At 37.8% G+C, this 26,742-nt stretch overlaps 2 protein-coding genes across 2 annotated transcripts; both read right to left on the bottom strand.

Moving 5' to 3' along the window:
* Window positions 1-1,940: 1,940 nt before the first annotated feature.
* Window positions 1,941-22,815, bottom strand: LOC135475670 (peptidase inhibitor 15-A-like). Its single transcript, XM_064755601.1, has 7 exons — window positions 22,753-22,815; window positions 22,391-22,509; window positions 21,811-21,899; window positions 4,209-4,243; window positions 3,185-3,303; window positions 2,585-2,673; window positions 1,941-2,082 (listed from the first exon to the last, which is right to left on the bottom strand). Exons 1-7 carry the CDS (start codon window positions 22,813-22,815, stop codon window positions 2,072-2,074), a joined length of 525 nt encoding a protein of 174 aa, XP_064611671.1. The 3' UTR covers window positions 1,941-2,071.
* LOC135474929 (cysteine-rich secretory protein LCCL domain-containing 2-like) lies at window positions 19,175-26,739 on the bottom strand. Its single transcript, XM_064754621.1, has 9 exons — window positions 26,510-26,739; window positions 26,050-26,102; window positions 24,593-24,717; window positions 24,077-24,153; window positions 23,623-23,783; window positions 22,391-22,509; window positions 21,811-21,899; window positions 21,082-21,134; window positions 19,175-19,377 (listed from the first exon to the last, which is right to left on the bottom strand). Exons 1-5 carry the CDS (start codon window positions 26,605-26,607, stop codon window positions 23,717-23,719), a joined length of 420 nt encoding a protein of 139 aa, XP_064610691.1. The 5' UTR covers window positions 26,608-26,739; the 3' UTR covers window positions 19,175-19,377; window positions 21,082-21,134; window positions 21,811-21,899; window positions 22,391-22,509; window positions 23,623-23,716.
* Window positions 26,740-26,742: the final 3 nt, after the last annotated feature.

The following is a 26,742-nucleotide window of genomic DNA, read 5'->3' on the forward strand; positions in this document are numbered from 1 at the left end:
TCGGTAAAATCATACCAAGGTTGCGCTGTGCTGGGACACCTTTGCAAAAAGTGCTTCAAACCAGAAATCTCTTAAAATCGAGCTACATCGCTTTAACATTTATAGAAATGTGTCCCTTTTCTGGTTTACGGGTTTTTCACACCAGTTGTGCACTTGAAGAACTGCTTCACTTAAGAGTTTGAATTAGAACAATCGCGGAACAGGTGTACGAAGCATGAAGAACAGTGTCAGATAGCCCATAGTTCACTGTTCCTTTGAGTAACATTTGTACATACTGTATATAAATTGGAATACAAATAAACTATATGATGGTTTTTTCTGGAGTCCATGTGTTCACAAGTCACTAAAACGGAAAACTCCCAAATGCATTCGTCAGTTACGTTTGTGTACAGGAGACAAGGTTTGTTTGATCTCAATTCTTCACAACAACGCGTGTCGTAAAACGTGTATTTCTGTAGAAACACCTGAACTACAGACACACCTGTCTTTAAATCGAGGTGTGTACGTGCATATTTTAATACATATGCAAGATGCCTGTATGTTTCCCCGCCGATATTTGTTACTTTCTGCAACTCTGTCAAAATACGTCAGATGTTTTCTAACGCCCCGCGAGGGCCCGTATCACAAAGTCGTCGCAGTATTGCACTTGTATAACGTCTTCCAGCATTATGGTGGGAGTAAACACAAGACAATTCATGGGTTACTGGTAGACCTTCCAACGTATGACAGGAAAGAAACATAACACGAGCTGGACTTGAACACGCAGCGACCGCATTGGTGAGAGGATCGTTCTTCAATGAGCTGCGCCAGCGCGCTAACTACTGTGCCACGGAGGCCCGCTCCTGGATGTAATGGCTATGTGTATATATATTGTTTTCTTGGTGTTTTACGTCGTACTTATTAAGTTTTCACACATATGACGACGAGGAGTCATTAAGTGTGTGTACATATACTGTGTTTTCCTGTGTCAGGGCGAGTCCATGCCGCCAAAGTTCTACCGCCACTGAAGTATCATGCCGAAGACACCAGATATGACACCCCACTCAGCAACATTATACTTACACCGGGCCAACCAGTCATGTTTCCTTGTTCTAACCTTTCAGCACTGAGCGCCAAGCGAGGCAGCAACACGTTTTTAAAACCATTGGTATGAGCCGACCCGTCTCCCGAGATTAAGGCGGCCCCTCTATCCGGCACTGAATCGCTGAACACAGCCTTGAACGTTAGGCTTACCCATACAGTGTAGCCAGTTTCTGGCATACGTGCTCTTTTTGAGATCGATCCAAGGGAGGTAATTTTAAACAAAAAACATCAAATAAAGTCTGCTCCAATCACATGATTATTTCCCTTGACACGAATGACTTTCTTTTTAAGAAAGTAGTATTCCTTTTTTTCTGTTTTGTTATTTCATGTAGGTCATAAGTTTTCAGAATGATGTTAATCTAAACTTGTTGGTGCTTTAGTGGGAAGGTCTTCCAGCAACCTGCGGATGGCCGTGGGCTCTCCCCGGTTTATTCCCACCACTATGCCGGCCGCCGTCCTATGAAGTGAAATATTCTTGACTACGGCGTAAAATACCAATCAGATAAATAAATAAATTATAGGTGTTTTGTTTTGTGTGAAATGAAATTGCTAAAGTAACAATTCTTATCGAAAGCTTTTATACTAGTAATCAAATTAATAATTTGATTTGCTGAACAGAAAAACTGAACGGTATATGTAGTATATACGTCTAGCCTACAAACAATCCGACGGGCCGGAAGGTCTGACTCATTTGAATGAAAATTGAGTGTTACAGAAGTTGCATGCTTATATTTCATAAGTAAATATCACGATTTATTAATATTTGATAAAAGAAAGATTATAGCACACTAACAAAAAATTTATAAGAAAAGATAACTAAGAATCAAAAAAAAAAAATTCAAGCAATACTTATCAGATGATTAGTCATAGTTTTTATTGTGTTTACAGTAAAAAGATAATACATGTAGATGGGCACTTTTGCCTGGTGATAATGGTTTTAACAGAAGCATATATTCATCGTATACAGACACCATGTGATTCTCGTCTGTTACTTCGGGACTGCAAGGGAAAATACTTAATTAGTGAGACATTCCAAGCGAATTCTGGAAGAAAAAAATAATTGTTTGACTTAAAAATGTTCACATATTTACATATTTATTCATTTCCTTCTGCTAGGTCGTACTAAAGGATATCGCATTTAGCACATGACGAGGATAAGGTTAATAGGTAGCTGAAACGGTCAGTCGTGTGCCGTAGGTTTTAACCTAGAATCTGAGTTATTCCCTGACGGTCTGGGACCTAATAACTTCCAAAGAGTTAACAAAACTAGCAAATACTTTACAAAATTCTGACTAATGAAATCACTGACAAATACTGAATATTGTGGAAGCCGATGGGGAGCCTATCTGTGTCTGGCTACCTAGCTGCCTCGATGCCTCGGTCGAGGTGGGATTACTTCGAGGTGGCGGGAGGTCTTCCATCGGCTTCCATAGAAAACTGATTAAGTTGCCAGCTTTAATGACTTCATCATACTAGAATAGCATTAACAGCGTTTGCTTACCGCAGAGACTGTCCTTGCATTTGGTTCCTGAGGGGCACTTGGAGCATTTTTTACCCATTGTGAACGGCGGAAGACCAGCGTAGTTCCCGCTGCCAAAATAAAACACATATATTTATAAGTCACAGTAAACGGGATCTCTGAAACAGGCTTTTGGCAGATAAAAACGTGATACAGGTAAACACGAGGAGAGTAAACGTGCTTGTGCCAGTTATATAACAACGTTTACACTGAGAGTACACGTATCAATTATATAACAACGTTTACTCTGAGAGTACACGTATCAATTATATAACAGCGTTTACACTGAGGGTACACGTATCAATTATATAAAACACCGTTGCCACTAAAATTATTAATTATCATAACAATACGAATCTTCGGAATTAAGATACAGCGACATGGACATTATTATATATCGTGTGTAAGTAATGTTCAGAAAAAAATGTAATAACTGTATTTATTTAAATGTGTAAAGTGTAGATGTTATATAGTATGACAGAGTACAAAAGATATGTGAATGAATATCATGGCTAATATAACTTTTACATTCAAAGGGAAATTCTGGCTAAAAAAAAACGATATATGTCAATATGAACTTACGCAACCTGGTAGTTACACGCCACAAATATGGCATTCTTCACCGTATTGCCACTGGGCATCTTTAGAGTGGGACACTTGGCGTAACCACAGCCTACCTTTGTACTTTTAGCCCATACCACCTGTGAGGATATAGAAAAGGTTGAAATCTGCGCGATGTATTTGGCTCCATATCATGCTTAGCAGTATGTTTCAGAGTAAAATGCAAAGTATGTTATGATACAGAATGCCTGGACCAAGCAATGCGCGCCATAGCTTTTACATTCATTCACAATTTGAAAACGTAGTTCATTAAACTAATTATGCAATCGGCTGTATGTAGATGGCAACACAGCTCAAGCATTTTAAGCTTCACATTAAAAACATGCCTAATGAACATTCTAAGAGAAGAACGGAATAATATGTATATCATATCAATGACAATGATAATGTGACGTTGACGAAAGCTTTAATTTTTTAATCGTTGCTCCTTAACTATTCAGTTTTTTGTTTATTTATTTCTTTATTTATTCATTTATTTATTTATTTATTTATTTATTTATTTATTTATTTATTTATTTATTTATTTTATTGTTCTTTTAACGCAGTACTCAAGAATTTGTCACTTTAATGTGTACGATCACAGTCAGTTTTATGGGCATGTTGCTGACGAGCTTTCTCTCATATGGCGCACATATTTGCACACCATATTGGTGGAGGACAAGCGGTCTTCAACGAGCGGTTTGTCACATAGGCCACACAAACATAGTGGGGGAATATAGAAATTAAAGTATGCAAGCAGGACTACTTTGTACCTTGTGCTAAAATATCTATTCAAATCCGATCTTACATCGTATCTTTATCACTTCCGCAATAAAGACGAAAATGATATTATATTTCCAAAACATACATGTACAGTTTTAGTAAAAATCAGTGCCAAAGTGATTAGAAACATAATCTGGATTATGAAACACAAAAATCTTCTTGCATCCTTTAATCCTAAATAAAACTTAAAATTTTACTTTTCCTTCTTTAATCATCTTCTCACCTGTGTATAATGTCCACAAACACCATTACATTCGCCTGTTTTGATGACGTAATTCGCTTTCCTCGTTGAACCAACTGTACACGGCTTTGCTCAAGTTGATTTCCGGATAGGCTGTATTGCCCCAAGTGGCTTGTAGGTTTTGTCCCATGCGCTTTCCAGAACAGCTGCAAGCAAACAATAAGTGATTAAAGTTTCCGAAAACACAAGTATCAGTGTGTGTATTCATGTCTCCTCATACAGGTCATCTAGGACTGACTGTATGCTGCGTGTCTGTGCGCCTTGGTTGACTTTGCATGGAGGAAATATTTTATTGTCAATAAATTCCACTTATTTTGAAAATGTGACTTGTGTGTATAATTCTGCGGTAGAGCCATACCATTTTGAATAATACTATACCAGCGACGTCTAATATATTGCAGTTAACACCAGTGCATTTTTTTACCTAATTTTCCTTAAGTTTACCTTAAACCATGGTGCTAGGGGGCGTGCAATTTGCTCCTGCTTCAGCATTTACATGGACGGTTAAAATAAAACACAAGGCAAATTGAAGAGTCCGTATTTCATCGGTTACGTGTGACCATTTGCCAGCTATCACACACTGTCGTTGCTGTTCTGGTATTACTCTCCATGCTGTACGTCTTTAATTTATATAGGAAGACAGAAAGACATTTGAGAATAAAGACAAAGGCGTTTTTACTTCTGGGTGTGTCGCAGTTGAGCCGAGATGATGAGACTAAGAGTGGATGAGTTGGCTTATACATCAGAGCTAACCACTAAGCCACTAAATATAGAACCATTAAAATTTGCTTTTTTGATTCAAGATTACTGACAGTTGTTTACATGTACGTACTCTTCAATCATTCCATGCTCAAAGACACATGTATTAGCCAAGGCTTGAGCTCGTCTAGAAATAGTCCACGACCAGTTCTGTGGAGAGAAACGTTCCATATGTGTACACCGGGGACCAGTTTCGCAAAGATATCGTACATGTACGACAATCGCACATATAGGACAATGGTACGGTAATAGTGACGTACAAAATATCGTACGCCAAATTTACGATAAAATAAACATGTCATGCACCGCTTGGTGAAACTGGGCCCGGAGCATGAGAAACGGCGGTTTGGCTTTCTTTGAGAGGAGTTTTTAGTAGTATTTTGATGATGTCACAGTTGTTTTGTATATGACATATTCATAGTGACGATTTACACGAGTGTCATTACCAGGTACGTCATTCTAATGGTACAATACCAGTGTGTCTACATAACAAGGAGTAGGTTCAGTGATGGGTAAAGGAAACCCAGTAAAGCCAGTATACATCACTGCACCTTACCACATAAATGCTGCACATCCCGACTTGCTGTCGAACAACTGCGTTTGGACATTATTTTACAAAGTTTATGTAGTAAATCTTAAGCCGTATGTCTTATGCTGTACGTTTTAACAGCCAGCGCACATTAAGACATACATGTACTGTAGGTGGTAAGATGTTTGTAAATTCGTATATGTCGGACAGCTTTTAACCTAGAAACTGAGCTCCTACACTGATCGCTTAAACAGAAAGCCCGTGTCATGACCGGATTCGGTAAAGTCTCGGTAAGTGGACTGAAATCTACAGACAAGGTTAAGTGTATGAAATTGGTAATTCGTGAAGTGAGTTCAGTACGACATTACCGTCACATGAACTTATGAAGCCAATACATCGGGATAAATTTTGACGCAAAACATAGCAAAAGAGCGAAACTCCTATGCAAACATTCAAGGTCACCTGATAATACGACAATAACACATAGAAATCCAACATCATATTTTTGGCTTAGATATAATGGGATTACTCCGGTCACACTATATTTAGTTATTTATTTATTTGATTAGTGTTTTACGCCGTACTCAAGAAGATTTCACTTAAACCAAGGTGGCCGGCATTATTTGGGGGTAGGTACCGGGCACACCCCGGGGAAACCCACGACCATCCGCAGGTTGTTGCCAGACCTGTCACACTATAAGATCATTGATATATTTTGGGTGCGGTAAGCGGCTTCCTGTATTATACATAACATTCCGCAACGCTAGCGCTTTGTAGCAAACCAAGAATTTGCATATTGCTACTGACATTAAGGCGAGGTAAAGTTTAGACAAATAAAATTATTTAACACAAAAATACCTTATATCTACCAAAGGCCACACGTATTTAAATTTCATGCTGTATAGTTCCCAATGACTCTACAATAACTGCTGGGTTGTTTGCTATAATAACATTCAAATCTGCAACCACAAATAAAATTCCGCAACTTTATGTACTTTATCCGCTGTTATAGGAATGTTTATGATCAAGGTAAAGTAGTAATTATATGTAAACCAAAACATTTACTTTCTTACCATTTCTTGCATGTTTGCTGCCCATGGTTTGCGCCTCAGAATGTTGTGAAGTTTTGTTACCCAGTTGGCTTGGTATGATTTTATATTAGTCTTTGTCTGCTGGCATGTCGTCGACTTGCCTGTAGGAAAAGATAAAGTATGATGATAATCGCACAATAGCTTCTAGCTCACCGGAAGCTCAATTAATTGACGAACATATGTTTAAACAGATGTGTGACATTTTGTCACGTCTACCAAACGTGCTGTTTGAGACATAAACAGCAATAATACATTGCTTTGCCAATTTATCATTGTTATCATTTATCTTTTCACTTCGACTCTTCGAGGGGTCAGCTTACCTGGATTTCTCCCATAAGTTAAGACTTCGCTTCATCATTTACTATGTGCTAGTAACTAAGTTGACCATTCATTCTGAAGAAGTAACAGCCCGGTTTCCTCCTATCATAATGCTGGTCGCCGTCGTATAAGTGAAATATTCCTATATAAATAAACTTGTAAGAAGTAACTGCCCTACACAGTACATCATTTACAGGAGAGCTGATAAAACACTGCAAGCCTTCCTAGGGACTGGTTAAAAGTTTTACAGATTTTACTGCTGTTTGGGATGTAGTACATTTTCCTAAATACAATTAAGCAGCTCTTTTCTGGCTGTAAATTTTACAGCCAAGTGAATAGTTAAGTAGATAAGGTGTTGTGCAGGCATAACATCGTCTCAAGTTTCTTGCTGTCAAAGTGCTGTAAAAAATCGCACATGCCAATCAAAACTACAGTAACATGATGTAAAGTTACAGGCAAAATGAGTATATATATATATATATATATATATATATATATATATATATATATATATATATATATATATATATATATATATATATATATATATATATATATATATATATATATATATACATATATGTCAGTGTTTTTCAGTAAGCCCATACTCCATTTGTCCTTGGGAAGTGTTTACGGTACTACAGTACAGTTTACAGACAGACATTGTGAACAGATACAGACATTGTATATGGTGTAGTTTTAGAACACCCAGATTACTTTACTGATTCATGTAACCAGCACAAATATCAGTTATCACTTACCTTGTACGACTGATGCCGGGGCTGCATTGATGGACCTTATAAATAGATTTAAAAAAACATCATCTGTAATAAAAGTAGATATGAAAAAACACGTACATACAGCATACATATACAGTAACTAGGGTTAAAATTATTTAATGCTACATTTATCATCTTCAAGTAAGAGAAAAAATATTTATCGCAAGATTAGCAATGTTCTAGAAGAAAATTGGAGAATAACTAATAGGGTCTGAGCCTACTTACTCGAAGACTTCTGCAGAGGAATAGCAGAGTGACAAAACCATTAAAGCACAATGAGACACGAGATGATGAATATTCATGATGATGGACTTGACGCGCTACAGCTGAACTTCTTGTCGAAACCTGCCAGGAAGTATCAGGTCTGCGGCTCGTTATATAGCTGGCGTTCCGTGACTTATAGGTTAAAGTCATCGATCGATTTCGTTAATAAACGGTGGCTCAAGGTCGATCAGATCGTTAGTTGAACCGACCAAGTCGCTTTAAATGTCCCCAATTTCGATATTCAGGCTTGGCGAGTTGTTGTCCGCATTTTAGAGGTTTCATATCCCACGCAAATCTATATCCCATTTTTACTGCAAAACAAAGATTTATCTAGCTGACCATATGCTCTAACAGTAACAGGTGCATCAACAGGTTTTAATTCCCCAGGTAGTCTGTTACATAACATATGTTTTCTTTACGTGGATATCTTATTGCTGCATAAATACGCGCAAGGACCGTATTTATACAGCATCATGCAAGTAGAGATATTTTGTTAAGTTAAGAAATGGATTTTACTGAGGGTAAATCTGGTCAAGTGGTAAGCAAAAAACATATTATGTAAATCTCTTTGTTTCGCAACTTACTGTGTTAATCAATATTCACTCTTTAAACGTTCACGTTCCCTATTTCCCTGCAAAACGGTGGGGGGGGGGGGGGGGGGGTGCAGAAACAGTACTAACATCTATTTATTTATTGCATTTCTTTAAATGTTGTTTGACGCCGTACTCAGTCATTTTTCAATGAACTTGTTTGGTGACGATAAAGTTCATTGGGAACCGGAGTTCCAGAGAAAAAACCACCGACCTGTAGCAAGTTACCGATAAACGTTCCCATTTGCTAAAACTGGATTGACAAAGTCACCTTATTGAGACACAAAAGGCAGCCACACCACTGAGGTACAAACTGTAGGAAGTCACATTAGTCAGATATAAAAGGTAACCACGTTTCTGAGGTACAAACTGTAGGAAGTCAAATTAGTCAGATATAAAAGGTAACCACGTCTCTGAGGTACAAAGTGTAGGAAGTCATATTGCTGAGATATAAAATGTAACCACACCACTGAGGTACAAACTGTAGGAAGTCATATTACTGAGGTATAAAACGTAACCACTTCTCTGTGGTACAAACTGTAGGAAGTCATATTAGTCAGATATAAAACGTAACCACACCACTGAGGTACAAACTGTAGGAAGTCATATTACTGAGATACAAAAGGTAACCACGTCTCTGAGGTACAAACTGTAGGAAGTCATATTACTGAGATATAAAACGTAACCACGTCTCTGAGGTACAAGCTGTAGGAAGTCAAATTAGTCAGATATAAAATGTAACCGCGTCTCTGAGGTACAAACTGTAGGAAGTCATATTACTGAGATATAAAATGTAACCACACCACTGAGATACAAACTGTAGGAAGTCATATTACTGAGATATAAAAGGTAACCACGTCTCTGAGGTACAAACTGTAGGAAGCCATATTACTGAGATATAAAAGTTAACCACGTCTCTGAGGTACAAACCGTAGGAAGTCATATTACTGAGATATAAAAGGTAACCACGTCTCTGAGGTACAAACTGTAGGAAGCCATATTACTGAGATATAAAACGTAACCACTTCTCTGTGGTACAAACTGTAGGAAGTCATATTGCTGAGATATAAAAGGCAACCACGTCTCTGAGGTACAAACTGTAGGAAGTCACATTAGTCAGATATAAAACGTAATCACGTCTCTGAGGTAAACTGTAGGAAGTCAAATTAGTCAGATATAAAAGGTAACCACGTCTCTGAGGTACAAACTGTAGGAAGTCATATTGCTGAGATATAAAATGTAACCACGTCTCTGAGATACAAACTGTAGGAAGTCATATTGCTGAGATATAAAATGTAACCACTTCTCTGTGGTACAAACTGTAGGAAGTCATATTAGTCAGATATAAAACGTAACCACGTCTCTGAGATACAAACTGTAGGAAGTCAAATTAGTCAGATATAAAACGTAATCACGTCTCTGAGGTACAAACTGTAGGAAGTCAAATTAGTCAGATATAAATTGTAACCACGTCTCTGAGATACAAACTGTAGGAAGTCATATTACTGAGATATAAAACGTAACCACGTCTCTGAGGTACAAACTGTAGGAAACCATATTACTGAGATATAAAACGTATCCACTTCTCTGAGATACAAACTGTAGGAAGTCATATTACTGAGATATAAAAGGTAACCACGTCTCTGACGTACAATCTGTAGGAAGTCACATTAGTCAGATATAAAATGTAACCACGTCTCTGAGGTACAAACTGTAGGAAGTCATATTACTGAGATATAAAATGTAACCGCGTCTCTGAGGTACAAACTGTAGGAAGTCATATTGCTGAGATATAAAATGTAACCACTTCTCTGTGGTACAAACTGTAGGAAGTCATATTACTGAGATATAAAATGTAACCACGTCTCTGAGGTACAAACTGTAGGAAGCCATATTACTGAGATATAAATTGTAACCACGTCTCTGAGGTACAAACTGTAGGAAGTCATATTACTGAGATATAAAATGTAACCACTTCTCTGTTGTACAAACTGTAGGAAGTCATATTAGTCAGATATAAAAGGTAACCACGTCTCTGAGGTACAAGCTGTAGGAAGTCAAATTAGTCAGATATAAAACGTAACCACGTCTCTGAGGTACAAACTGTAGGAAGTCATATTACTGAGATATAAAATGTAACCACACCACTGAGATACAAACTGTAGGAAGTCATATTACTGAGATATAAAACGTAACCACGTCTCTGAGATACAAACTGTAGGAAGTCATATTACTGAGATATAAAACGTAACCACGTCTCTGAGGTACAAACTGTAGGAAGTCATATTACTGAGATATAAAACGTAACCACGTCTCTGAGGTACAAACTGTAGGAAGTCACATTAGTCAGATATAAAACGTAATCACGTCTCTGAGGTACAAACTGTAGGAAGTCAAATTGGTCAGATATAAAATGTAACCACGTCTCTGAGGTACAAACTGTAGGAAGTCACACTACTGAGATATAAAATGTAACCGCGTCTCTGAAGTACAAACTGTAGGAAGTCATATTGCTGAGATATAACATGTAACCACTTCTCTGTTGTACAAACTGTAGGAAGTCATATTAGTCAGATATAAAACGTAATCACGTCTCTGAGGTACAAACTGTAGGAAGTCAAATTAGTCAGGTATAAAATGTAACCACGCCTCTGAGGTACAAACTGTAGGAAGTCATATTGCTGAGATATAACATGTAACCACTTCTCTGTGGTACAAACTGTAGGAAGTCATATTAGTCAGATATAAAACGTAATCACGTCTCTGAGGTACAAACTGTAGGAAGTCAAATTAGTCAGGTATAAAATGTAACCACGCCTCTGAGGTACAAACTGTAGGAAGTCATATTGCTGAGATATAACATGTAACCACTTCTCTGTGGTACAAACTGTAGGAAGTCATATTAGTCAGATATAAAACGTAATCACGTCTCTGAGGTACAAACTGTAGGAAGTCATATTACTGAGATATAAAATGTAACCGCGTCTCTGAGGTACAAACTGTAGGAAGTCATATTACTGAGATATAAAATGTAACCACGTCTCTGAGATACAAACTGTAGGAAGTCAAATTACTGGAATACATACAGTAAACGAATGTAAAAGTTACAACCACAAAATTCAGATACAAACCATAGCGTGCCACGCGCATGAAATACACTTTACTGGAAACTAGGAGATACAAGCTTGGAGGATCACAGCTCTGAGTACGCTACTAAAATTTGGCCGAATTTTCAACAAACAATACCACAGAATTCGGCGACGCTTAGGAAGTGTAAGCACCGAGACGAACAGGGTGTCTCTCATGTTAATATTCATATGTTATATTGTAATTAGTCATGTAGAACGTTGTGCATATGTGTGATCTTTTATAGATTAGAATATAATTAAACATTTTAAGTAATTTAGAGTATCATTAAACCTTTTAAGTAATTTAAAGTATCATTAAACCTTATAAGTGCATATGGTTTATAGATCATTAAACACCAAGTTTTAACAACTAATACAACCACAGATATAACTCGTTTCAATATCCTATGGAACAAATTAACGCTCGTGTTTTGGACTAGAAAACACAGTCGTCACTAATATATATATATATACATAAGTTTATTATATCTATAATACGCTCCGAGACAACACTATACCAAATCAAATCAAAACGATATGGGATGGCCAACTGATCGGATTACACTACAATAATAGCCACCGAGTTCGATATTCCTGTTCTTGCTTTAATAAACCGAGATTTTAACCTACTGAACCTAAAATTAGGTTGTCCAGTGTCACAAAGTGCACTTACTGGGATTGATCCATGACTGACGGTCGGCGCATATGGAAACGAAACGGAGTTTTGATTCATAGTATAACGAACTTGAAGACTTACACCAGCACAATTAGATAAATAGTGCTTGCGCACAAGCAAGACACGCCCAGAAAATACAATGGAGTGAAACAAATTTAAACATATAAACGGAATGGTTCTGACATGGTTTGTCCACGGTTGTTTACCAACACGAAAATAAGGCCCTCCGTCTACTCAAATATAGGTGTAGTACAGGCAGATTTGGCCCAAGTAAAGCGAGCGAGCCCACTGCATGGAAGGCCCAAACAACTGTTAAGGTCACCTCTGACACAAATGGGGTATGGCACGATAAGTACTTGTGTCTGAACATAACCAACCTGTAAATACCACAAAGCTAACAACATCCCTTAGCTTGACTAGTTGTACTTTAAAAAGGGCATATTGTAATCATTTTGTGTCATATCAGTTTATTTCAAAAGGATGAGCGATCCTTTGATAACGTGAGCAATCGATCGCTTCATGGTACGATGGAGTTTAAATAGAAACTTGTGTTAATTATGGTAAGTTATATTTCGTTTGACAAATCATTAAGAAGTCGCCTTTTTGAGTATATGGGTGTACAGCTGTCTTCAGAACACAATTCCATGTTCCAATAACGTTTTATTGTTTTATTGACCCGGCCTCGCTTTTTTACAGGTGTCATACAGTTCATATAGACATGCTCCGATATATTTAACTGTAATGCCAGTCTGTTGGGGTTTTTTTCATCATCATGAGGTCCAATGTCTTGTTTCGGCATTTTTATTCCATTCTCTTGAGCGGGCTTTTACAAATACAGAATTTTACGAGAAAGCTTTCCGCTTATATACTTTTGTAATATTTGTAATAAGATTTCTGTGTATCAAATACTGCATGTTCTCGTGGGTGGTATTCTGTGACAAATGTATACTTTGTCCTTGAGGCGACACAGACGTATTCATAATCTCTCCTTTGGTCTTGCTGAGTCACGCTTTGTTCACATTTTACTCTCTGTAGATCCAGTTTCAAGAGGTCACCAATTTCAATTTGATTTATTTGATTTGATTGGTGTTTTACGCCGTACTCAAGAATATTTCACTTATACGACGGCGGCCAGCATTATGGTGGGTGGAAACCGGGCACAGCCCAAGGGAAACCCACGACCATCCGCAGGTTGCTGGCAGACCTTTCCACTTACGGCCGGAGAGGAAGCCAGCATGAGCTGGACTTGAACTCACAGCGACCGCGTTGGTGAGAGGCTCCTGGGTCATTAAGCTGCGCTAGCGCGCTAACCGACTGAGCCACGGAGGCCCCCACCAATTTCAAGGTTGGGATACATAACGAAGGGGGTTCCAAAATCTTCGATTTATGTTATAATTTATCTTGTGTGAAATAAGCAGGTAATCTGACACAACAATGGAAACTACATGTACACAGTGATTTGGATATCTGCTAACTTTTTTCCTTTGGGAAGTTATATAGTGATATTATTTTTCTTCTCAGAGGTAGACAGGAACCCTGCAGTAGTTGGTCAGGTTTCGGTTTGTTCATAGTTAAAGGTACTTTCACTTTTTCATGCGGGTTGTAAAAGTACTTGGCGTATTTTGAGCCTGTCCTGGAACACAGCTTGGTATCTACATATGTACCCAATTTTCGGTGGATTGTCATTCGACAAATGTACCACGTCTTAGTGCCCAGTCATTTCAAGTATATCATCATAACATCAGATACGTTGTGTATATGATACAATGAGATATTTTTCTAGGTAAACATGCAGCGCACATGTAGTGTATTGAAAGCCTTGATTTGGAAATATAGGGCATACCTCGTCAATCAGCTGACGGATTGAGTTTCCGTCAGTACTCACTATTTATTGAATGGGCTCACACGGCTTTATCTGGCTCAAAAGTGATAATTACCTTCTTGATGGTGGATTTCCGAGTGTAGTGGAATATTACAGGTTTTATGGTATTTTGTGCTATTTGGGGCCCGTCATATTGTGAAACTCCATTGGCGTTATGAGCATTTACATTATTTTGCCAAATAGATGTAGACAGTTACCACATGTACCATCGGGTCTGTTCAGCAGAAGTGCAAAAGACCACCAAAATATTTCATATTGGTCGATTTTGTCTTTCTCACTACAAATATGTACCTTTAAGGGTTTTTAGTTCGTTGGCCATGAATGACGTTTCACTGAAGTAATGACTTAACGACTATTGTGTAGACTTTGCTTTATTAACACCATCTAACTTTAACCCCTGACGAAAATGGTTAGTTATGGTTGTGGAGTATATGAGACTGTCACAATACTGCTGGAGATGTTGTGCTCAAGTCATTAGACTAAGTTCTGGAAAGTGTTTTCAACTAAGAGCTGTTTGCTCAACATAACTGCTTAGCACAACAACTGTTTGTTTGGCCAAGTAGATGGCTAAGCTCTCCAAACAAAAAATACAGTGTAAAGCAGAAATGAAAGCAAATTCCGCCAAGAATTTTCTGAACGATGTTTGGCAAACATCATCATCCTTTCATAAAGGTGTAAACATATTGTCACTCGAAAGAGCCAACAGGGTGGACAGAAAGTTATCTTCCTGCTCTTGGCCGCTTATAGGCACAAAGGTCACCATGCACGACGAGAACAAAACATAACCCAAATGTCCCCACCCTCCTTCCTCCACATCTGGACACGTCTCAAGACATTATTTCTGTTTTACCCACTCAGCCTTACGTTATACGTACGTCTGTTCTTTGTATGGAAGTAGTTGTTTTACACATGTGGCTTGCGGTTGTCGTCTCAAAAAGACACCCCTTTTTCATTGGCGGCTGTTAGATGTCTTGAATGTTGTACGAGTCCGTATTTGTTTTTTGTTTAAGAAATAATGTGGTTTGCGCTGATCATGTCCAAAAACAAAAAAAAACACATTTATTCGATGACTGACAGATATTTTGAGTGTTGCAACTGCTGATTAAAAGCATTACAAGTGGACGTTGATTTCTGAACGCAGACCTGTACACGGACTCGGATGAATTCAGTTAACACCATTGATTTATGGTGGTGGTTTTGATGGTAAATTAACATTAACATTTACCAGAATATTATAAGGATATCAGTATAATCTAAATCAATAAGTGAATATTCTGTGAATAACATATTTATTTATTTTATTTATTTGATAAGTGTCTTACACAATAATATAAAAAAAGATAACGAAACACACACAGTTAGTGTATAGTCGATAGATACTGAAAACTTATAGTTAATGCATTAAACTGAAAAGATAATAATAATTTCTACACAGGCTGATCACTGATGTCAAAGGCAAACATACGTGTCTTAAGTGGAACACTTGTGCCAACTACATGAAACGACACTTTCCTGATCTTTTGATATTAACATGCCTCGATTTTGAGACACGTGTTTAAGTCAAAAGGCGGTTGTCACATGTTCAGTAAGGAGAATCACCACCTGTCAAAACGCAAATAACGAAATGGCTGGTCAATTGGCGACGGTACACATTCTAACACCTTGGAATGTTTGTTTGTGCTTGACGTCAAATAGCCAAAACCAAAAAAGTCTTAGTTTTGCCGTGATGTCCCAGCTGCTCTGAGCAAATCACCACACTCTTTGGTCACGTGACTAAAGTACTGGAGGTGAAAACAAAGCGAATTTAACCCACGTGAGATAGGCATTGAAGACGATTTTAGCTTAAAAAATTGAAAATATGGGAAGTAATTAGAATGTGTCTAGCCTTCAAATATTGTAGTTTCAGTCTCCTTTAGTACTGTAAACTGATACACTGATTAGGGCTGATCGATACTTACACAGCAGAACGTTGAACAATATGCTCGGGAAAATATGCATATGCCTTTGTAGCTGTAGCGCGCATATCTTTTGTCAACTTAACAGAGCTTTTTATAGCTGTGCTATAACCCTATAACAGCTACACCCGCGAGGTACTTATCATGCGGTTGTTCCTTCCAACCTCTGTTCACTAATGGAACTTACAAATGGAACATCGATCAAAACAAGGGCATAAAAAGCATATATAGGCCAGCTGCCGAAATCTTTTGGCGTACAAACTGAAGGTACTGTGCACGTTTTAAATAATTACAACTGAGTGTTCATATACTTGTGACTTTGTTAGCGTGTGTAGGATTCATTGTTATTATAGTTCAGTTATTGCTAAAACACTCCCCAGTTGTACACTTGTAAAGACTCCTCAGGTGTAAACTTATAAACGCTCCCCCGGTGTACCCTTATAAACACACCCCAGGTGTACACTTATAAACACTCCCCAGGTGTATACTTATAAACACTCCCCAGATGTACACTTATAAAATATTGCTCAAACATTTCATGCAGAGAAAATACCTACGTTCAAACTAAATGATACACCATTTATTTAACGTTTGTTTCCTGCTCCATATACACTAGTGAGAGTCGTCTCCAAGTTGTCTACCTCAATAGTCTGGACAAAATAGAGTACCGAGCGTGCATTAACTGGAGCTTTTTCAGTACTAAGTATTTGAAACATACAGTAGTTAAAAGTCGAGGTTAGTGTGCATAAGGTTTAGGGCAGCTCTGTAGTTAACACCCAACCACCCACTTCATTTTGGAGAATCAATAGCAAGCCATTTTATCAAACAGTGGTGCCTTTGAAGTTTTGTAACGATAAATATAGACAGTTTAAATAGACGTGGCTCAACGCAGCTCCGCTCAAGTTCTTGAAATTCTCACGACCCAGTGTTTATCTTTTCCGAGTCGACACTTGGGTGTAGCAGGAGAATTTGTTAGCACCTGACAGTAACACAAACGCACTAGTAAAGCAAACAATGTCGAGTGTTGTGAGCTGCCAGAGTATATTGGCATTTTTACCCAGAAATGTGTGCGCCTGATTAACCTAGAGTGATATGGGCTTTTGATGCACGTGCCTCAAAGCTTATGTAAAAGTATGAGCTTAACCTGGATTGAAGGAATATTCGTATGCACAGTCAAATAACATAAACTTGCGTAAGACATAAGCCAAATATACAACCAATATGTTTATTTCTAATTTCTTATTATTTACATTTTTTATTTTCAATGAAAAAAAAACTATAAAATAAATTTATGTATTAAGTTGATTGGTGTTTCACGCAATTCTATAAAAGCAAACATAAAACACACATATATATGTATGCGATGCCTATATAAGTATATGCCAAGAGCACAACAAATGACTTCATCTGCTCTTTTTTGAATGCATTTATGTATGTATGTATGTATGTTATGTATGTATGTATACTTGGGTTTTTACGCCGTACTTTAAAATATTTCAGCCATGTGACAACGAGGAGTCATGAGGTTTTCTACATATCATTTGTCTTCTTGTGAGTCTAGGCTGCTTCTTGACAACCTAAGTTTCCCAGACTTTACACTAAGATTTTACTTGTAAGGAAAAGGCATATGCAAAACATATTGTGGCCTACAATTACACCGTTACTGTCACATAACGTGACGCCCATGATTGAATTTCTAGGTAAAAACAAGTAGATCCGAAGTGTACAAAAACGTAAAATTCTCTGTTGTACTCCACCAATGATTTTATATGATTAGTGTTTAATGGGTGGGGGTGGGGGGGAGGGGAGACGGTTATCTTTTTCCTTTAGCATTTGCTTATGATTGCAAATATCGATTATTAAATGTTGTAAACGTAATCATCATTATCACAACACTGACCCGACCATAGCTCATATGTAATTAATGGTTAAAAGATTTTCATATGTGCCACCCCGGGATTTGAACTTGAATCTCCTGATTCAAATTCCAGCCCTCTACCAAATGAGCAAAATAGAAATTCCACCTAGCTACTGCATTGGTAAGCTGCTTCCGCAGGTTAATATATATCCGTAAAGATTGAAAAACATAAAAAATACATGAATTTCAAATAAAATAGTCCCAACAGTTAGGTGTAAATGTGTCCTTTAATATTTGTTTGATTTTCCTTTAAATAGAAAAAGACACTTAAAAATAACTTTTGTACGGTGGGTATTTGGGGTCACCTCTTGGTATATACTGCCGTTATGTAACAATGTTATAAATGAGGATGTAACACATGCTTTGTTTCAGTTGAAATAAATAAATGCACGTAATACATTTGTAAAATTCTACTTTTTACAGGACTTATTTCAAATAATATACTAACTGAATCCATGTTTGTTGATTGTATATATTAGATATGTTTCTAGAACAAATTCTGACGGAATGGTCACAAGTAAAATATAAATACACTTGACGTTTTTGCTTCATCGATATTGTATGCATGTACTGCACGTACGACAGAACGTTTAAAATCTATAGAATAGTTATTTGAATAGTGCGGTGTTAAAAACTCCAGAAATATTGGTATGTCCTGTCTTATCACAGGTACATTTAGTGTCCATTGTTATGGATGTCTATTTCAGCTGGTACTCGGGCTGTGGATCAGCACGATGAAGAAATCATGACGAGCCGGCGTACAAAAATGCAATGATCCACTGACTGTGATTAATCGATTAACTGATTGAAAGAATAATCCTTTTACCGGACGACAATGGTTTTTATCTGTGAAGGAAACCGTGGTGCTCCGTGTAAACAAGAGGCCCTTCACAATTCTCTCTTGAGCTTTTACAGACTTGTCCCCGGCACAGCGAGTTCAGTATGTATGGATGGCATATTGATGAAAATAATAAATAAATCTCTAATAAATATATGCAGTAAGTTGTGAGTCATATTTCATTATCCTTCAACATACATAATAAACGTCAAATCAAATTGCAATATGAAATAAAATACAACAAAAATGTATCATTTCCACCAGATTTTTTTATAAACATAAGGTCGAGGATTTGCACTTGTGGTTTGTTGTCTATTGTTTACGTATTTGTAAGTTCCATTGTGACTTAAGAGTCTCTGAGACCTTTTCTGGTGTAATAATGGCATTACCAACGAGCTTCTTGCCTCAATAAACCTTCGATTCTCTGCAATGAAACAAAGAACAATTTTGAATAAATAGTCAGTGCTGTGTTGAAAAGTAAGGTGATTGTTTGATACAATGCTATAGACGGTTTCTGTTAGCCACTCGCCTGTAGGCTTATTCAGTTGTCTGTAAACTCAGTCATATTCGCTACCAAAATTGCCTTTAGTCAGTGACAAGCTACACCATAAGCACTACACATCCATATGTTAGAGGTTCATATTCTTGCCAAGATCATGAAGTTAAAACGCTTTTTCTATGTTATAATGTTAAACTTGAGACAAAAGAACTCACTGCCTTAGGTGATGTCATAATTATTCAGAAACAAGCGTGGAGGCTAAAAAGTCTTACAATCGGTGCACCAACATGTGGTTAGGACGAACTGCATCCAGTAACACGGCCTTCACTTCTGTCTCCACGAATCGACTACATTGCTTTTTATTACAGAATTTCCTGACATGCAACTTTAAAATCATTCTACTGTCAGATCATATACTACAAGATATAAACTACAATTCATCTATTTAGGTTATATTAGCCTATACTTAAACCTGTAAATAGTTTCAAATGTGGGAGTATCACAAGCAGGGTTTAGAGTGAAGTCGAAAGGAGCTTAGGTAGCTGGTGTCACTTTCCCTCCAAGCATACCGGACTTCGCCCATTCCCGAGAATGCCACTTGTTTTTGAATAATTATGACGTCATCCAGGGCTCAGTGTGAAACTGTGTTCATGCAGTTTAACATTATGAATTAGAAAAGTGTTCTAACTTCATTTTCTTGGCAAGGATATGAATTTTCAAATTACGGATGTGGAGAACTTCTGTTGTTAAGTGACACTTAGTAAAAGCAATTTTTGTACCGGGTATGACTGACTTTATAGACAGCTCAATATAGGCGAATGACTAAAAGAAATAGACTATAGTTCTGTTGCTTTGGGTAAAAGGCCGACCTTTGACAAGTTACTGACGGCCTTTTCAAAGTGTGGTGTATACATATGAACACCATACACATGTAGGTACAAGTTTTTTTTTTGAAGCAAAGGTAAGACTGGGAAAACGATCGCATCGAGCGTCGTCGACCGTGTATTGTCACCAAGGCCCTTATGAACAAAGACAGAGGAGAGTCTACAATACTCTGTTCACGGCTAGGATTGAACCCGCGTATCTAGTGCCTCGTTGACGTGAGTAGTGCACCTAAGAGCTAGGGAAAGTAAAGTTTTAAAAAAAAATATTCAATATGTTAAAGGCTGCTAGGAAAATTTTGAAATTAAAGCAAATCATGTGAAAAAGTCAGTTAAGGTAGTTGAAATATTAAACTTAGAGAATCACAATGAAGACTTACCCATGGGCAGACATTTGTGATTTAATAAAATACCATGTTATAGCGTGATAAAATTCAGTGGCTATGTTATGAATACAATTCAGGAAGCTTATTTCGGTTAGCTTAAAATGATTTTCAACCTTTCTGATAAGGGACCAAGGACATGCCGTCATCCGGAAACCCATTCGTTGACTCGGTCAGCAAGCATCCGCAATAGTTATGTACAACTGTACAGATAGTGATTGTTGTACTAATCACAGATCTGTTTTATGTTAAATGACAGGATGTGTTCGAAGTGTTTTCGTATACAAAAAAAAACCTTGTCTTCTTGTTTCAGCAAAAATGCTTCAAAATGGAATCTGTTAGTGTGAACGACATCAAGGTCCTACCTTCTGATGCAATGTACTTGCTCAACGTGATTCTTCCCAAGCCTACGCTGGAACTGTGTTTGAAAAAAATCAAAATATTGGTATTAACCATGTACATATAGAAATTTTCACTTGGTTAGAATTCTGTCATGTCTTCTTATAGCCAGCTTATCAAGAATATATTTCTATGGCTGACTCACTGGAAGGTTAGGCCGTAAGTACCGTACTTGCTACCTCATCTCATCCCATCACAATCTACTAACACCAAGCCTGCCTAAATCCGCTAACATGTCAATCCCCGGTTAGAGTAACAATTTTGCCAGTTATAATGATGTAAGGCATGCAGGACTTCTGATTGAACAAAGGGAGCCTTTCGCCTTCAAAGCAGGCACAGGAAACATTCGGTCAGTGCTGTGCAGTTAATCCATCATATAAACGAAAGAGAGGTTCAGGTTCTTTCATTTGATAACTACATATTTAAGATATTGTCGTGAGTATAAATCGTTCACCTGCACCTTCATTATTAAATCCGGTCTGGGAAACTGAACATTATCTGATGTCTGTTAGTGATGATTACTGCGTTATAATTACTACACTGTATGTTATGGACTGATAGCACTAGATATCGTTACTCCAATAAAAGCATTCTGATGGACTAATGGAAAAGTCTGACCTATATAACATAAAAGTTTGTAGCAATATCATCACTAAGAAGACGCAGTACTCATTCCGATTAGATCCTAGACTTACTGCAGAGATTGTTCTTGCACTTTGTATCGGCTGGGCACTCCGAGCACGAGGTACCCGCATTGTAAGGACGGTTGTCGTTGTAGTTGCCGCTGAAAGGCAAAAGGTTACGATTTATTTATTTGATTGGAGTTTTACGCCGTACCCAAGAATATTTCACTTCTACGACGGCGGCCAGCATTATGGTGGGAGGAAACCGAGCAGAGCCCGGGGGAAATCCACGACCATCCGCCAACGGTTAAGAAGGTAGCACTGGTATAAACGTTAAGAAACCAGCAAAAAAAAAATCATCCAGGTAGTGTTGGGCAATGTCGGATTAAATGACTTACTAATCCCTTACTTGAAGTGAATTTGTCTTCAAAGTGAACACATGAAATTTAGAAAACAGTTTGAACAAAAGTATCGTGTTTGTTTTAAGGTTGTTAGATATATGTGCCTTGATATGGAAATTCATACCACAAAATATTCTTCTTATACAACCGTGGTTCACCTGTTGTCTGATGAAGTACATTGTTTTTATTCTGCAAAATCCGGAATGAATAGCTTGTTGACAACAGTACTTAGTGTCAGCTGGTTTACTTACGGTGGAGAGTAGTTACATACAACATATACAGCGTATTTCTTATCCTCAACACCTGGATGGGTCAGCGTTGGACAGTACGCTACGCCGCAGCCGAAGTACTGAGATTTAGCCCATACCACCTACAACATGGAAAATAAATTTTGACAAGTGATGATAGAACTACTCCATCTCCCGTATTGACAATCTACAACATGTGTCTTGGCTGGCGTTAATTTGTCTTTCTGTCTGCTATCAGTTATACAAGCAGGAATGTGGGTGAAATTTTGTCCGCAGGTTGGCATTCAGCTAAAGACCAATCCATTTGTTCTTATCGTGATCTTCATCGGAATCTTGATCTAGAAATTTTGGAAGTAATGCTTTACCATTGAGAGACAGGGCTGTGTGGAGGAATTCGTACCTTTAAGCCATGGCGGAGGTTTGTGCATGTCGGGGTGCTCTCCAGTTCATTTGCTTAAATGTACGTGATTTAAACAGTTTTGATCAGGTGTTTACGAGAATGCAGGAATACCTCATTTGTTTTTGCAAATGGTGATTTTTCGTTATCCTGATCATGTTTATACCGGCATACAGGAATACGTCATTTGTTTATGTAACAAACATTTCTGATCAGGTGTTTATGGAAATGCATAGATGGCTCATTTGTTTTTGTAATGGGTGTCTTTCATTTCACAATCCTTATCAGTTGTTTACTGAATACTTCATGCCTTTGTGTAATTGTATGTTTTTTCACAGTGCTGATGAGGTTTTTACGGGAAGGCAGGAATAGTTTATTTGTTCTTGTAAATGAGGGTTTTCTTTCACAGTTCTGATCAGGTGTTTACAGGAATGCAGGAATAGTTCATTTGTTCTTGTAAATGGCGTTTTTTCGCAGTTCTGATTAGGTGCTAACGGATTACAGGAATAACTCATTACTGGGACCTAATAATCAATAAAACCCGTTATATGACAAATGAGAGCCCGTTTGTGATTTAAAAATGCAAGGAAATGGATTGACCGGAAATCATTATGACCCTCTTTTCGTGTTCATTATCTGCACTTCAAATTCCTCGTATTCACATGGGCTAATGCACATCTAGCCGCCTTTTGTTTTTAGACAGGTACATTCTGTAACCCCAGTCTCTTAATCAGGCTAACAAAATTCCATTTTCTGCCTGATGAATTTTTAAGGAATCACGTATCTGTCTTATCTTTTTTTTCCAAAAATTATCATTTTTACACATGTAAATTCGCACCTGTTTGTAATGACCGCAAACAGCCGAACAAGTGTTGGTGGTCAGTCGTAGAAGTTAATCTCATCATGCCAAGCCTTCACAACGCCTCGAACATTTAACTCGGGGACACTGTGTCTCCCCAACTTACAAACAGGTTTTGTCCCATGCGTTCACCGCTACATCTGCAACAAGGGAACACCAATGCTATTCTGGTAAATATACACAATATAAACATGTTATTGCGGGTTCTCCCCAAGATAAAATGAAATGTTTTTCAGTTTACTTACGTTTTTACTTCTCTAGAAGCAGGTCCTTTGTGTTGCGTTGAAACTGAATAAGCTTAACAAAATCCGCACTTAAATTTAAACTGTTTCGTAAAGATTCGGTTTCAGTTAGCCATTGTTTGTTGTTCCAAAGGGACAATGATTTTCATTACACCTTTAAACTTGTTTGTAGCTAATGTACATATACTTACTCAAACAGGTAATCGTGCTCGTATATACATTTATCGGCCCATGCCTGAGCTCGCTGTGCCAGGTGAATATTCCAGTCCTGTTAGACAGAAGTAGTCAACGAAATGAATACACAAATATAATAGTTTCCGGCAAGTAAAATATCTATCTGCAGTACGTCTCACAGCTTCAGGGCAAAAATCAGAAATGAAGGCACCTCTGACAAGCTACACTGTTGTGGTAAGTCGAGTGGTCAGTGTTTCAGCGCGGCAAAATAACTCAGGAGCCTCTCACCAATGCCATCTCTGTCCAGCTCATAGTGGATTCTTCTCCAGTTTGCCAGCAACTGCGAGGATGCTCGTGGGTTTCCCCCAAGGTTTGCTGGCTTCCTCCCACCATAATGCTAGCCTCCGTCGCATAATTGAAATATTCTTGAGCATGGCTTAAAACACCGATCAGTTGAACTAAACTAACAGGGACCTCTCCGAAAAATAATCACCTATCAGAACTGAAGGAATCGTAATTGGTGCGCTACTCACCAAACGCCTGACGTTGGTCCCTGGTATTTTCATTTGACGTCGGTAGTTGTTGTGAGCCGCACGTAAACGGATTTTATCCGCCATTGGAAACAGTCCTCTGGTTGCCTCGCATATTTCGCGTTTCCCTGAAATGTAAGTTTTGCATTGCTTAAAAATTCACACTCAGCGCTGAAATGTTCTTGGTTTAACTGTAGCGTTTTATTAACTAGAGTTGTATTCAATATGGCGACGCCATATGACAAATGCTTAAACTGAGACGATGAAGACCACCTCAATACATCAAATATCGGTTGAGATAAAAATGTATAAGACAACACGAAACAATTCAAATATTTGAACTATAATTTTAAGGCAAAGGCACAACTATGTCCACCACCAACGAAGCACACTCAGAAAAAATGTTCCGATATTTAACAAGTAACTTACAAACTTCATAATGTTTGGCAAACTAAATATACACCAGAAGAGTGATCCCAGTTTGCATTCCGTTTTGGTGAAAAGCAAGAAATTACCATATACCATATACTTCATGTACGACCAACACTGACCGCACAGGGTATAAAGCAACAGCTCAATGAATCCTATTGCTCCCTACGGAGTTGTGGTTGTCATTACCAACCCCGTTTCATTACCAACGCATTGTGGCGCACACCATCGAGCGTCATAGCAATCCCGCTCCCCGTCCCTTTCTACTCCATCAAACATATTGGCGTGTATGGCTGCTTTGTTGGGGACAATACCTTTACTGTTAACCCACCTCTCAAAATTGGTTGATAAATAAATATACATGCTTAGTCGAAGGTTGAAGCAAACAGTACACATTTTATGAACTTTTCTTCACTGACAATCTCACTAAAAATGACAATGTAATCATCGGGTGTCTGCTTAGTAGTGGAACATCAGAGTTCAATACCCAATCGCGTCTTACCCAAGACTTTTTAATCGGCCTGATTGCCTAGCGCTCAACACACGAATCACTTATCGGCCCGGTGGTACATGTAGTCATTTCTGGTGCGATGTGGTTACTATGGACAAAACTGTACATAAGGTGAATCTGAGATACAAAGAGACACCGTCGTGAAATCTTTATAGGGATGTTGAGCCTCCTAGATGACAAATAAAACATCTGTGATGTGGACACAAATGTGTGAATAAAGCTGACATCCTATAGTTACCTTTACAACAATAGTAGATCTTACGATATTACTGGAACGGTCGTCTAAAGCTTCAGCTAATACCCCTGGGTCAAAGATTCGAACCCAACACTCGCTTAAGTCTATTTCACAGGAATCGGTGCATAACCGGTTAAGGACACAGAAAACAAACCAGGATTTTCTTTTATTTTCTAACATGCTTAAAGCAGTCATATAAATGAAGTACACTTGATTACGGTCTCTAACTCAAATAAAATTCATGAACAAAATGAGTACTAATAACAGTCTTTAGAATTGGTTTACCACGTGTGTAGTTTCTGAGCTCTGGTTCAAGTACCGGACCCGGATTTATATCACTGTAAAACAGAGAAGAGAAATGATTTTTTTTTCTCAAATTTTTGGGAATGTTTAGTGAACCATGTGATAAATAGACGTAAATAAGTTATTTTCATATAGCAGAAAAATATCTGGCATGGTTAATATCTATTTAGGATTAGACAGAATGTGAAGGGTATTTAAATGACATTACACTATTGTGATAACATATGGATGACGGGCAGGAATAATTTTCGATTAGGCTTACTAGCAGTAAATATTGATAATGCTTTTCTAGACAATTGCGTCTAAATTTTTGCGATACTATTCTTGAAACGTACTGACCATTATAAACTGATAAATGACCATGTTTTCATTTGCAAAATTGTTGGATATTTTCTTGAATCTAAGTGACGATCTTGCAGTAAAACAAAACATATATACTTACAATGGGAATGCCTTTGATTCCAGTCCGAAAATGTCCTGTGAAAACAAAATCAGAAACACAGAAAGAGCAAGCATATCTTTCGGTAGATGGCACGACATCCTTACGTCCTCGTCAGTTTGTGGTGGTAAGCAAATCTAAGATTTCCTTCAAGTAATTTAAAGAAGGACAGGGGATAAAAAAAAACGTCAGCCAGACAACACTTGTATTTTGTTACCCCTTGTCCAAGAGATTAA

This window comes from Liolophura sinensis, chromosome 9 (genome assembly GCF_032854445.1).
Source record: "Liolophura sinensis isolate JHLJ2023 chromosome 9, CUHK_Ljap_v2, whole genome shotgun sequence".
In the NCBI taxonomy this organism is placed as follows: Eukaryota; Metazoa; Mollusca; class Polyplacophora; order Chitonida; family Chitonidae; genus Liolophura; species Liolophura sinensis.